Raw genomic sequence first — 15118 nt, forward strand, 5'->3', positions numbered from 1 at the left:
ACCAAGATGCTAGTCATACTGAGATGAGAATTGCTATTCTGTGACTTTTTTTATCAGTAAAAGTGAAAAAGTGTCTTATTTGCTACTGCTGTGGTTTAACACAGCGAGCTTCTTACCAAAACTACAGGTCTTCCATATAATGCAACATAAATACAAATGTTATGTATAAAAAAGATGCTCTTTGTTTGCTGACTTAACAGAAAAGAGGAGAAATGAGAGAAAACAGATGCACTCCCAAAAAAACCAATTAACATTAAAGCAAAGGAAATGTAGGCAGCACCCACAACCTCTGAATTAGTGCTCTACCTTAATTTAAGGTATGCAAAAGAATTCCAAAATTCCTTTTTTTTCTTTTTCTTTTTTTCCCCAAGCCTGGCTATCTGCCTGTGGAAAAGGCAGTGTTTCAGGCCTCCATATTAACACCACCAAGCACTTATCCCAACTATCCCACCACTGGTTGTTCTGAAGCTAATTTATTTATCATATAGCCCCCCTAAAATGTTTATTTGCTAGAGGAAAAAAGGCCTTTGACTGATTCATACAGGATAATACTGTGAATCTAACATTTCAGAAGGGGAGGAAAAAATTCTATTATTATTGTATGTAACATGTACAATATGTACATATTGTATAGTACGCCCACAGTAATAATGACACACTCCACCTTCTATCACCTGGACCAAACCACAAATTCCGCTGAATCAGAACATCTAATTGCAGCACAGGATGAATTTGCAAGGAAAGTTACTGTATTTAGTGTTTTACAAGAACTTTCACTGTACTTAAGCACTTTAAATTTCAAAATATTTAGTATTTCTTCTAACTTATATACTTAAGGTCTGATTGAGACAAAGGAGCAACTTTACGTTATGGTCCCAACAAAGATTAAAATCTCCTCTTTCTGTCCTTCACCAACACATGAATTAAGTCCTACCAAACAATTTACTTATTACATACAAAAGGCTTACCATGTAGAAGTAAGATAGACAGCAGCAGATTGTCCAAAAGACTGACCCAGTTTTCACCGACTTCACCTTTAAAAATAATCAAGTATAGTAAACAAATATTGGACAATAATACAAAATTCAATTAAAAAAAACGGCTGTCAAGAAAAGTTCTTAAATACATCTCAAGTTATATTTGTATGCTTTTGAACTGATGTCCATAAAAATCAAACCAAAATGGCAATTCATTCACACACAGGACAGCTTACATGTCTCTCTCTAGATAATGCAGGACAGGATGCACTGCAACTGTCTATTTCATGATCCAAGGTAGAAAAGTAGTTGCAACACTTTCATGCTGCTTTCTCTGAGACATTAGAACTTATTGTTAACTGTAGACCATCCGTGGCTTCCTTTGGCTGGCATCAGACCCAACTTTGCAATTATAAAAAGCTATCCTGTGATTTTGAAAAACTCATTTAGGGTTAGTGAAGAGCATCCAGATTTTACTAAAGGTACAGCAGCATCCACAAACTGGCTCAGGAATATGACTTTGTACAGAACAGATAGTGGTGAAATACTGGCATTAAACAAAGCCATGCAGTTATCTGTAAAATATATCTGATTCTCACAATTCTGCAAAAATGTATGCAGCACGCTATTGGCACTATGCAGTCTAGTTAAATGCGGGAGTTCCACTAGAGCAGATAACTGCTATTGTGCCTTAGTTATTAAAAAGTAACAACACAGGTTGATTCTATTATTATCCAAACCAATATGACTTTACAACTGCAATTTAAATTCAAATTAAGAAAACATAAAAATCATTAGCAGGCCTTTCTTCAGAACCTGCGCTTAATTATCACCAGTAACTTAATCATGAAAAGCTTGAATTTCCTTCTATTATGTTCTTACCAACCATGTCCCAAGTTTGAAATATTCCAAAGCTAAAAAAATCTGCAAGTATGCATTTGTTTCTGGAAACTACAATTCTTGACAAATTATTGGAAGAGCTGTAATGACTATGTACATAGTCCCTATGAAGACATTCTATGCAGCAACTGCATGCTTTAAAGGACAGCTCAAGGAACAGCACTGTTGTGTCCACGTTGAATTAACAATATGACTATATTCTCTGTGTTATTTTCATAATAAATAGTCCCAAAAAACTCCAGCTTGCTTAACCCCCTTCACACAAAACAATGTGACAGATGAAGTTCTACATGCAGATTAAGGAGTGACAGATAAAGTAGGCTGTTTAAAAGGCATTAGACTATTGAACAATTTTTAAGCATGCAAGCAGTATGAGTATCATGCTCCATAGGCAGCTTTAGGCATTAAATTTGAATACTTAAGTCAATGTCTAGACATACAGTCAACAGCTTCTTCAGATGAGCCTCCTTAGCTGAGCTGGTGAAAAGCTGTAGACTGCAGGTTGTCAAGTCTGAGCTCACATAAACACCAAATACCTCCAAACCAAAAAATGAAAGCAACCCTACTGTTTCTTTAAACTTAGACTCATCATTATTACTACTACTACAGGACAGGCGTATTCCAGTTGAGCCGTATTTTCATGTAATAAACTGAAAAGCATTATTATGGAGTGGTTCAGATCACATGACTTCTCAACACTTGCCTCATCCAAAGCCAAAGGCAAGAGAAATGAAAGGGAAGAAAATGAGATTTCAATGAATGCTAAGAAAAATCATTTGGTTGGAGGAGGAACCAAAAAAACGTTTCCAAAGCAAAAGATTCAGCAATTACTTACCCATAAATAGTATGTGAACTGCAGTGCAAAAATAGCTATGCCTTCGTTGTCAAATGATCCTGCTACTGATCGAGATATGTAACCTGGAACTATGGCAATAAAACAGGCAGCTAAAAGCCCTGCTCCCTGGTTCCACAGTTCTCTGGTGAGCAGGAAAGTAGAAATAGCTGTAAGGCCGCTAAAAACGGGTGCTAGGAACACGCACACGTCTCTTATATGGACTGTCACGTTAAGCATATTTAAAATCCAATGTATAAGGCCTGCTGTCACCATCAGTCCTGGGTATACCTAAAGGGAGGGAAAAAATCTCACTGTATTATTGTAGAAAATGGTCACGGTAAGTTTATTTGCATATATTTGCAAGGAAATACAATCATTTCTTAAGCTGATACAAGCAGTGAGCAGGCAGAGTTAATGGAATTATTTTAATACTGCTTTAATCATGTTTTGACAACACTGCTGAATACCCAAGGTTCTTTAAATTTTACCCAAATGCTAACAATTAGATATAATACATTTTCTAAATGAATAAGCAGCACACAGATAATATCCTATCTTCCCTGACATTTATCACATAATGAGCAGAATTTTCAGTTAAGGAATCAGAAACTAAAGTTTGTATGAAAATTTCAAGCCAGCTAACATGTTTAAGAAAGAACAATGCAACAAAACAAATCCAAAACACAACCAAAACAACAAGAAGCTCCTTAACATTTCTCAGCCGTTTCCAATTTTCTCTATAATACACCATGTCATTTATTTATTTCTTGTTACCTGTGGAGAAAGCAAATATACATTGAAGTTTTTAAATTGAAAAACTGACTGACAGTCAGTTGAGTATATTTGCAAGATATCCATAGACATCTTAGGAAGACTAAGGCAAAGTCCTACAAAACTGAATAAAGATGTCCTCCAGGAAAGAGCAGCATAGGTTCCATGGATTCGTATCTATTGTAGAATACTGGAGAACTTTAAAATATTCTTAATAGGGATTGTACCTTTCCACATTTATCAACATTAAAAAATCAATATGCAGTAATATATTATGGACTATCTCTAAAACACTAAAACAAATAGTGATCTAATTACAAAAAGCTTTGTAAATGAATGTAAATGGTGTGCTCTCTAATTAAAAAGTTTTAATGTACTTTCAAGGTTAGATGTAGCTATGTTACTTGGAATTACTAAAGATATTCTAGTGAGCTATATTTGTATTCTAATTGATAATATTGTTTCTTATCACTTTTCCATTTGGTAATTTGGCATTGACATCAATCTTAGCCCCTCCTGATGCTTCATGCATGTCTCTTGACCACTCCTAGTTTAGTTTCAAAGGGTCTTTATTCAGTGAAACCCTCAATATAAATTCCACATGCAGATGATGCCCACTCAAAATACATAATTGACTTAGAATTTGAGTCATAGAAGAGTTAGATGATTGTTTTTCACTTTCTTTTCTTTTGTATTGTAACACTGTGTAGTTTCTCTACAAAGGAAAATCGAAGTTACAGGAGTCATAAAACCCCAACTTATTATTACAAGCTCACATGTAAGAAGGCAAAATTCAGTTCTGTATTTCTTGTTCACGGTAGACTGTTGGATGAGGTCTAATGCATGTTGATGTAATGTCTTAATTACTGCTGCTAAAAATTAAAAACATCATCTTATTCCCTCAACTGCAATGTGACCATTAAAAGTATTTTCGACCAAGATTCTCCCTCTATTGATGTCAAAGTTGTGTTTAAAGTTCAACAACATTACCACAAAGTCAACTTGAAGTTATTATAATAATACTTACAGTTCCACCAACTATTCTTCCCAGTGGATACCATGCTCTTTCATCAAACCAGTTTAAAAATTCATAAAATCCATGGGATGCAAGATGATGTGTTGATCTATAGTTAAACCTAGAAAAAAAGAACAGTGGAAAGGGAATAAAAAAATCAAGAATCTTAGGTATAATGTAAGTCCTCTGGGATTTAGAAAGTAAATAAACTTCAACATCTTATTTACTATACAATGGTCCTCTCAAAATCCATAGATTTTTAAAGTAAATTACCAAGCTTGCAGTTATTAACAACCACACTGTCTCCATTTCTACAGCCTGTGCACGTACACAGGTGAAATGTTACAGCCTTTTGTCGTGGTAAACATTAAACAGTTTTCTATGACTCTGACACAAAGCCTATGTTAGTTCTGCATTTCCTTTTAAAGTAGTCTCTTCACCAATTTACATACCCTATCCAGAATACCACTTAAGTAAAACAAGACTATGGAAGAATTAATGCAGGACTTCCTTCTGAGTCAAGACAGCTACCCAGCACATCTGCTACTGCTCTATTTCACATAATGTTGAAAGATGATGTCATAATATGAAATAAACACACTCTAATTGTTCACTCAGTGTCAACCTGATGCCCTCTGCATAAATCTTTTCTTTCAAACGAGACCCTACTAACATAAGATAGAATCTCTTTAAATGAAATTTCAAAGTTTGTACATATTTTCTGCATCAGGAAATTCTTTGCACAATTAAAGCCCTTCTACGTATTCACTTCAGCCTTCCATGCTGCCCATACAACACTGACAATCAATGCAATAATTGTCTGATTTTCTGCCAAATAATTAATTCTTCCGGTGTCTCCAACTTCAAGTAGCAACATCTTGCAACTATTCTAAAATTCTTCAAATTAGCTCATGCTGCTGTGAGGCAAGCTGCAGTCTATTTTACCCAAAAGAGTAACTCTTATATGTGCATTCTGGAGCCAAACCAATAAAGCCATAGGTATTAATGTGGAACAGCTTTGAGGAGAACAAAACAAAAACAAATACACAAAAACAACAACACAACTAAAAACTGAACAAGCAAACATTCGGCTTACAACAGCCTGGGTAAATGCCACTTCTAAAACAAGCAACTTCCATAAATCCAGCTCTCCTAATAGATATTCCAAATGGCGTTTAGCTAAAGATTACTTTTTTTTGCTAAGGTCAGATGATTAAATGGAAAACTGTAATAGAGAAGAGGTTAGATGGATGGGTAACCCACCGTGAAAGACTTCATTACAGTTTGCACTCAAGACTAGAAAAGCTTATATGTATTTTTTATTTCACCGATTTCCTGAAAGTATCCATTTACATCAGTAACAAACAAAAATTTAAATACTACATTAAGCTCTCCTGTATACTTAGGATTCCCAAAATACCACTGGTTTACTTTGAAATAATTCATTTCAATGCAAGGAAGCTCACGTCACTCAAGACTGCAAGACTCATCAAGCTCCTGCTCATTTAATCAGCAGAACAAGGCTAATATCTGAATGACAACCACAAAGAGGTTAGAGCAGTTCTTGCCTACAAAATGAAAGGATAAAAAGAATTGAAATTCAAATCCAGATGCCAGCAAACCCATACGGTTCCACTCACTGAGCTATCACAGTATCAGTCAAGCGATATTAAAAAAAAAAAACCACAAAAAAACAATAAATACAATAATGCAGTATTTCAGGAAAATTGTCCATCATAATCATTTATATAGGATACACTAACTGATAAAACTGTAGACCTTCTAAAGTATTTAGCCATTTTTATATAAAAAATTCACATAAATATCAGTCATTATGACCTAGAAATCTATTTATCAAAAAGCAACGTGACATTTGTTTTTAATAAGCCTGCGACCATTCCCATTTGACTACATTTCTAAATATGAATTAATTCTCCAGCTCTGAATGTCTGAATGGTCAACTGTAATATGATTTACGAAATGCTGTACCTGTAAAATTAGCCTCTTATCTTAGTGCAGCAAGGTTTTTGCTAATTTGTTTAGTGCCAAGAGCCTGCAGCATGGTACAAGACAAAACAGGAATTCGCATGCTCTCCAGCCAGTTGCGGTCCTGACTTAAATTGCACTGAAAACTCAGTCAACACTGCTATCCTATCCTGCTAAAAGGGAAACATGAAAGATAATGCATTTACTAATATGGACTAATGTCAATTTTTTAAGTCATGACTGGAGCTCACACAGGCTGCAGATGTTTACTCTAGCAACATTAAAAGATAAGTTAAAAATGAAATAGGCAGGAATACATATTGACATTCTCCTCAAGTTTCAAACAAGTAAAGCTTCAGAAGTGACTTCAGAGGGAAGAGAACAACTGTCTTGTGCTTTGGCTGCAACCCATTATGTATGCAATTAGAATGAATTACCACTCAAAACTGAAACCCAATGTAACAGCATTTATACTTTTACTGCTTAAGATGAATGAATTTAATCTGCTCTCCTAATACACTTTTTGTTAGATACAAATCTATTGACCCCTCCTTTTGAAAGGTGATGGATTCTTCTATAGTAGGTTAATTTTTCACTGTGAGGTGTCCTATAGGTAGAACAAGAAACAGCCTTCAGACCAGAGAAATCTAAAGAAATAGTATTTAGAAGCTTAACTGCAGAACCTCACTGTGACTTCAGGAAAAAAAAAAGCGCTCACTTCCCCTTCCATTGGGTAACTTGCTAGCAAAAATAAATATGTGGATATAAGCATAAGCATATATAAGCACAAATCTGCTGAGTAATGCTGTGCAAGGACCAACTTCAGGCGCTGACAAAGCAGCAGTGGTAGGCAGTGTACCAGAGAGCTGAACACGACACCCAAATTATGCTTTGATATTGCTTCCCTGCTTCATAGTGAACTGCTCCTACAAGGACAAGCCTGAACCTGGTAAAACTGTTTCCCTTTCATCAGAACACAGAGAGATGATAACAGCATGTACTGCAAACAATACTCCAGATGGTTGTGGTCAGCAGCTCTTTGTCCAAGTGGAGACTGTTCACAAGTGCTGCCCCAGGGGGTTGAAAGTCCAGTGGGATTAAGGGCAAGTTTGCTAATGAAACCAAGTCAGAAGGAAGGGATGACATCCGGAGGGACATTGACAAGCTTGAGAACGAAATGAGATTCAACAAGGCCCAGTGTAAGGCATTGCACTTGGTTAAGGCAACCCCAGATATACTACAGACTGGCAGAAGAACTCACAGAGAGCAGCACTGCCAAGAAGGACCTGGTGATGAAAAGTTGGACATGAGCCAGCAGTGTGCATCTGCAGCCTGAAGGGAGGTGGTGGAGTCACCGACCCTGGGGGTGTTCAAGGAATGTTTGGATTTTGTGTTGAGGGACATGGTTTAGTGGGAGCTATTGGGAATAGGCGAACGGTTGGACTGAATGATCTTTTAGGTCTTTTCCAACCTTGGTGATTCTATGATTCTATGAAGGCCAGTGGTATCCCGGGCTGCATCAATAGAGGGGTGGCCAGCAGGAATAAGGAGGGGATTGTCCCCCTCTGTTCTGCCCTTGTGAGGGCTCATCTGGAGTACTGTGTCCAGGCCTGGGGCCCCACTACACAAAGACATGGAGCTGTCAGAGTGGGTCCAGAGGAGAGTCAGAAAGACTAGCAGAGGACTAGAGCCCCTCACCTACAAAGAAAGGCTGAGGGAGCCAGGCTTGTTCAGCATGGAGAAGAGAAGGCTGTGAGAAAAGATCATAGCAGCCTTCTGGTACTTAAAGGCAGCTTATAAACAGGGGGAGACTAATTTTTTACAAGGTCCGATAGCAATGGGATGACTTTTTTTATAAAGAAAGAGAGATGTAAATGAGATGTTGAGAAGAAATTCTTTAGTCAGAGCTGGTGAGGCACAGGCTGCTCAGAAAGGTTGTGGATATCCCATCCTTGGAGGTGTTCAAGGCCAGGTTGGATGGGGCTTTGGGCAACCTCATCTAGTGGGTGGCAATTCTGTCCACAGCAGGGAGCTGGAACTCTATCTTTTAAGATCCCTTCCAACCCAAGCCATTCTATGATTTTATGATCCCACAACACTCGTACCACCTTGGTACTTTACAGGCTGTGCTAGAAAGTGGTACAGTGATACCATACTTCTACGGATGACACGTGCAACCACCTACACGTTCCACAGAGTGTCAAAAATTCTCAGGGAATACAGATGATATATGATATATATATGATATATATGATATTTTGCTTACGGCCACATCCCAAAGGTTGAAGGGTGGCACATCTCAGCCTTAGTATCCCCATCTTCACCAGTTCTTCTATCCCAACAGATATCAAGGACTTTTTCCAATTCCTTTCCTGACTGGACAGAGATCAGGCACACCAGGACTGGAGGAGGCTGCTGGTTACAGTGACTGAATAGTATGTAGTACTGTGTGACAGGATCATCTTAAGGAAAGGATCCCTTTTCTCCCTCCCTCAGCCACCTGATCTGGAGATATGAACTGTTCACCCATCTCGCAAGATTCTCTCATTAAGGGAGGACCCTTTGAGGCAAGTCAGTATGAGAAGAATGAAGAAGATTATGTGAAACGCTTGTCTAATTAAGAACTTATCTTGAAAGCCTGAGGTGAACATTCACGTTCTCAACCCACACTGTGAATAAGATACACATTTGCTATCAGTTAGCAAAGAGCTCTTAAGAACTTGACTGACTGAATACTTGTGTGTAGTGACTTTTCTTATTTTAGCTGACACTCTATGAGGAAAATGATGCTCTGCTGTTCTCCTTGCCTCTTCCTATCAGGTCTGTAGTTTGAACTATCTCCTCCTCAGAGCTAGTTTTTGAAGGAATCAAACAATCCTCTTGGTACATTTCAGAATTAGAAGTCTCAGCCACCAAATTAGCCTAGTTTGGACCTTTTGAGGAGCACTGCAGCTTCACTAAGATGATGCTCTTTGCATGGTACTATTAATTTCTAGTGATATTTCTGGCGATCTTCTGGCAACTATTGAAGATATCTGTATTATGATAGGTAGAGTGAATACCTATATTGGAGAAATCTATATTATAGTAAGTACAGCAGAAGACTAAAGAATTGTTAAGAAGCATGGTTCTCATTTTCAAAGCATATTTTAATTTCAGCTTGTAGCTGAGCAAAAGCAGCAACAGCAAAATAACTGAGCGGAGGCAGCATTTCTAGTAGTAGCAAAATTAACTTGAAAACTTTACTAAGCAGCTTGCAATACAAAGCCTGTAAGAATTTTCATTTACATGTTATGTACTGCTAATACCAAATCTTAACTAACTGTTCATACTTGAGCTTGATTTTTATTCCACTCTGTGAACTGCTTCTTTAATGGAACGAAGTAATGCTGTAAGATGATTAGTTAGTCCTATTCACAGCGATGACTCGCTATATCCAGGAGCTATGGAACTCTGCAGCACATCACAGCAACAATTACTGCTATATTTATAAAGAGACATCTTCAGCTTTGACATTCCTAAGTTGAGTACTTCTTTGACAAAAGTACTATTTAAGGAGAATACACAAGAGATGAGAGCATGTGTGGCAGCAGTGCAGTTGCTTCATCCAGATCTTAAAAACATTTAAGGCAAATTACACTGACAGTGGTGAAACTCAGTTGATCCTCCCATTACAACAGAGGCAAAGATCACTGCTTCTTGCAGGAATGCTGCTGCCAAAAATGCTACCAACTTCATGCTATTGATGTCTCACCATCTAGGTATTTTATCTGGCATTTACAGTCATTAGAGAATGTGTTATCTCCTTACCAGAAGAATTTGTTGACATAATTCTAAGCCTGCATTTATAAAGGCTTCTGGGCACTAAAAGTCTTCAGCTGCAGGTGCACAAAATTTTCACATCTGCATACTCAGAAAAATGACATGATACAAACTAACTGTGAACACTGCAAGTTATCTAAGCAATTCTAGAAGTTAGATTTTAATGCAAATGTGGAACCCATTCTGCAATACAGCATCTAATTAGAGACCACAAACCTAGATTCTTGAAAAAGACTGACTCCAAATCTGACATATGCTTTGCATCTAAAGGAAGAATTTATTCAGTGCAACACTTGCATGGAAAAAACTAATGAGAAAGTTCAGTAACTTCCACTGAAGTGAAAAAAACATAAACAGTATTCAGTATCAAATTTTAAAACACCTGCTTGCCTATATATTATATGACATCATGATGAAAGTCTTATTGTGAAGCCTTTATCTTCGAATTGAGAATTAGCACAATAAATTTTCCTTTTTTTGTTGTTGTTGTTTTAATGGAAGTACTGTACTTTAATCAATCATGTAACGATTCAACGCACTACACAGCAGTATTATTTCTCATCAAAAAAATGCTTACTTGTGCTGAGTTTATATATCTGGGAGAGTGTACATGGCCATTTAAGCCAGTTTCAACTAATCAATCAGAATTTTGTACCAGAAATACCTACTGGCAAACATTCATGATAGCTAAAGAGCCTCTCCTCCTGCCAAAAGCAAGGTGTTACAGACTTCACATTAAGAACTGAGAAAATATACACTGAGATGTTCAAGAGCAAGAATCAGACAGATTGTGGGTGGTCTTCAGTTCACCTGAGCCAAGGCAGACAAAATTCTGCAAAATGGAAGAGCAACCAGGCAATTTCCCTTCAGAACCACCCCCTCCCCCCCCCCGTGTTCCTTCCTTTGCAGCTTACAGATGATTGTCAGCTGAGTGATTTTATTAGGTCTTAAATTTAATTCAGATATAAGACACATTCCACAAACTGCCCCCATTTGGAACATTCATGTATAATCAAGTGCTTATGTGATCACAAACTTTTTTTTCTGGTGGTTTCTTTGCTCTCCTGCCACAGTTTTGTTATCACTTTGCACACTCAACTGGAGTATCTGCGCCTCACAGGAACACAAACATCCAGGAGTCGTGAACATGTTAACTCTAGCCAGTCTGTCACTGAAGACAGTACATGTTCACATAGTTATTACTGAAGTTTATTGAAAATGCTAATTATTAAGCTGAGTCTGCCAGAAAGTAGAAGTAATAGCTTTGACTGAAGTAGGGCTTGATAATGTCATAATTTTATCCTTTCTGGAGGGTTAAGTAGGATTTTTTTTAAAAAAACGTTTAAGTCTTTATGATTTTATCTCAAAAGATATAAATATGTAATTATTCTTGTAGTCTGAGATAAGCCTCAACTAATACCAAGTATGTGGGGAAAGTTCTCCTGAGTACCCTACATTTAGATAGACACAACTGATCTGTGCAGCTTCTGTTGCAGACAGAGCCATTTGAAAAGAGAAATACACATCCTGCAAGTTGTTGCTTACAACTGTCATGTTTGATTTACTGACGCAATGAAATGGCAGGATGAAGTTCTGCAGTGATGTGGCCATGTAAGTTCAGAAAATATTAAGGAACAAGTTATTTGTCTTTTTTTCCTGTTGCTGGAATGCAGTTTAGCAACTTAGCTCCTCCTCTTTGTATTATCATTAGACTAATCCCTGATGGGGAGGAACAGCAAACAGCCTAAGCGGAAACAAAACCAGACAGCATAACCAGAAGGACAGCTAGTATTTTTCAGGTGCACCATTCAACCACACTCAATGCAAGTCCTGAATACCAGAATGCATACAGAATAATGCATTATGACCATTAACAATATCAGAACTTTCCCAAAGTGTCTGAAAAAGATTACAGTACTCCTACAGCAACTTCTTGGCATTTTGACTGCCTGCAATAACACATCACGTTTAGCAAGTGCTAACATCAGGAATTGCATGCTGTCAGTAGCTTGATGATACAGAATGCTAAAGGGAACATACAGCCTACTGTTTTCAGGGAGCCCAGGGCATCTTCAGTATTTTTGCTAATTAACTGCAAGCTTTTGAAAGCATTCCATGACCACTCCTTATACTTTTCACACAATATACTGCATACGAAGCCACAATATGCATCCCATCATCACTGTAGCAGGTGGGTCCCTGTCTACAGTTTCAGACGCTTCCTCTGATGCCTATAAAGCTTTTTTATGACCTTTTTTCAGTCTTGCTTTTGAATTATTCCATGTCTAAAGGCAAATTATTAAGCAAAGAGTTAGTTTTAACACAAGAAGTTATACTTTGCTAGAGAAGCCTTTCATAACATTTCAAAAATGTTAAACCTAATAAGAAAGTGATGATTCCATTTTTTCCTCAGACTGTCAGAATTCCCAAAGGTTTTGATGATTATTTAAACAGAATCATTCAAAATTACTGCAGGGCACATTTGAATATGTTTCTTCTTCTCTACTGGACAAACACCTCACTGCAGATAGCATGCTATGACTGATATCAATACTGATGGTGATGTTCATTCTGACAGTAACACCTGCTTAAGAGACTTCACTTCTTTGCTCAATACAACACTAGCTCTCAAAACTAGAAGGGCACTAGAGTCATGTTTTTGTTTATTTTCTCCCTGAGCAGTACTGGATTACTTTGTAGTGCATTAGCCTTGCATTGTGCAGCTCTGAAAGCTTTGCACCAAGTTCAAGAACATGTTTAAGGATAGTTCTTCCAAATGAAGCAAGCTTTTAATATGACAAAGGCTGCTTAAATTTAGGAACTTCCAGATTAGAGGCTGGTACATGAGGATCTGGGTGGCAGAAAGGAATTCAAAAGGCAATCAGCTAAATAATAAACTTTGAGAACTAAAATATTATTTCCTTGAGAAATGTGACACAAAAAATCAATATGCTGAAGAGGACTATTTCACCAGGAATAACTGGGAACAGAGAAGATAGCTAGCTCACAGGGCACTCTTCATGGTCTTCTAGTACAGAACAAAGGAACATTTCACATCTGAACAGATGTAGTGGACTCTTATTGAAGTGATGCTCTTTTGCAGTGAGATCTAATACATACTCAGAAAAGAAGGCTAATTTCTGTAATAGTTTGATATGCAGAATTAAATAAAGGATGGCTACTTTAAGAATATTTTAACTGTTTGAGAGTATCTCTCACAGTCAATCTTTATTACATAGTAAAGTAATCTATGCACTACAACACAGTGGCAGTTATGGAAGTAGTAGTGTATGGGAACTGCTGAACCACGGCCTGAACCTCTGATTGACCACCTGAGGCGAGCACTGAGTCAGCCATGGAGCACAGGTGAAGGCGATTCAGCTGTGTGATGGAAGGGGTGGAGCCTGCCTGCACCTCTCCTAGACCCATTTAAGAGCTGACTGCCACTGGGGAAGGGTCTCTTCTGGAGATCCTCTGTCTGGAGTTTTGCAGCGAGCCCAGCATGTGAGTAAGCATTCTATCTATTCTCTTTTTGTTATTATATTCTGCTTTGCCAAACTCTCTTGTTTATTTCATAATTATAACAGCTTTATGTTCATTGATTATACAAGTACCTAAACCAAAGAGTAGTTGAACTAACTTCATGATCACTTTCCTGTAAGTGAAATAGTGAAAACAGGGAAAGCCAGGCTGGATCCAAGGTGACCTGGCAGATTCTTTCTACTCTATAAAATTCAAGGTAAGTTTAAAAGAAAACAAGAATCTCAGAGAGAGGCTCAGCCTCCAAGGTTACTTTAACTTCCTTGTAGCAGTTGTGCCAATATACTTTATCAACTCAAAAAACCCCAAAATAATCTGAGGTGTTATGGTTGCACATCAGCAGCCTAATTCAGTTTAGCAAGTTAAAAAAAGGCAACCTTTCAACCGAAATACTATTCCCTTAAAACTTACCCTTTAGTACATCTCTTAATACATCTACTATTCCTCCTACTGCAATCAATTCTTAGTTACCTGAATTCCCTGACTATGCTTTTTTTTTTTTCAGCTGTCCTTTCTGGTTATTGTTCAGTTTAGTTCAAGCTGGACCTTTCATAGCACAACTATTCAGCTTTATCTGTTGCAATATTGTCTCACTGACTTCTACAACAATGGATATTGCAAAAATAAAAACTAATATTTTAGAGTGCATAAGACAAAGGAAGTGTGGTTCTGCTCTGATGCTGTCTTACCTAGAGCAACTTCAGTCCAGTCTCTCTGACTGAGGTCAGAGTAAGAGACCTAATTTTATTTAACTCCATACATGTCTGCTTAAATTCAGTGTACCTCAGTGATGTGACAACAGTAAACAAATGCTGCATTAGACAGATAGACATAGGTACCTGCAGACCAAACTCAGCTGTATGTCCACCATCTGGAGAAACCTAGAGATAAATTTAATTATGCCCTAATTGAACAAGCTGAAAAGAAAAAGGCATGAACGTAGTCCAAACTGCAAATGAGCAAAGAAGGGTAAAAAGGCAATGCACAACTCTAGAATGCCTTGTACTAATTACACGCCCAAAATTAACTGTGGCAGTTATCCTTTAACTGAGCTTCGCTAGTTAAAAGTCATGCAGGAGTGCTCTTAATCTGCTCCACTGCCCAAATCAGATAATTAGCTTGAATCACAGCTAAAAGCATACTGCTCTAAAGATGATTTAAACAATTTCACCTGATTTTTTTTTCCTGAAGCAGATTAGAAGCACTCCATAATCCATTAACACAGACCAGCACAAAAGATGGCAGCCTCTAGATGAGGGCAGAAACCATTCC

General features: G+C 37.5%; 1 protein-coding gene across 1 annotated transcript in view; it reads right to left on the bottom strand.

The window, feature by feature from the left end:
* STT3B (STT3 oligosaccharyltransferase complex catalytic subunit B) overlaps positions 1–15118 on the bottom strand; it is a 48631-nt gene that overhangs the window by 23213 nt on the left and 10300 nt on the right. The window contains exons 2-4 of the mRNA XM_042816681.1: positions 4511–4619; positions 2713–3000; positions 969–1034 (exon numbers count right to left, since the gene is read on the bottom strand). Of these exons, the coding sequence (XP_042672615.1) occupies positions 969–1034; positions 2713–3000; positions 4511–4619 (463 nt within the window). The remainder of the gene's footprint in view (positions 1–968; positions 1035–2712; positions 3001–4510; positions 4620–15118) is intronic.

Source organism: Centrocercus urophasianus, unplaced genomic scaffold (genome assembly GCF_019232065.1).
Source record: "Centrocercus urophasianus isolate 14NV4802_14NV808 unplaced genomic scaffold, USGS_Curo_1.0 seq_16, whole genome shotgun sequence".
Lineage (NCBI taxonomy): Eukaryota > Metazoa > Chordata > Aves > Galliformes > Phasianidae > Centrocercus > Centrocercus urophasianus.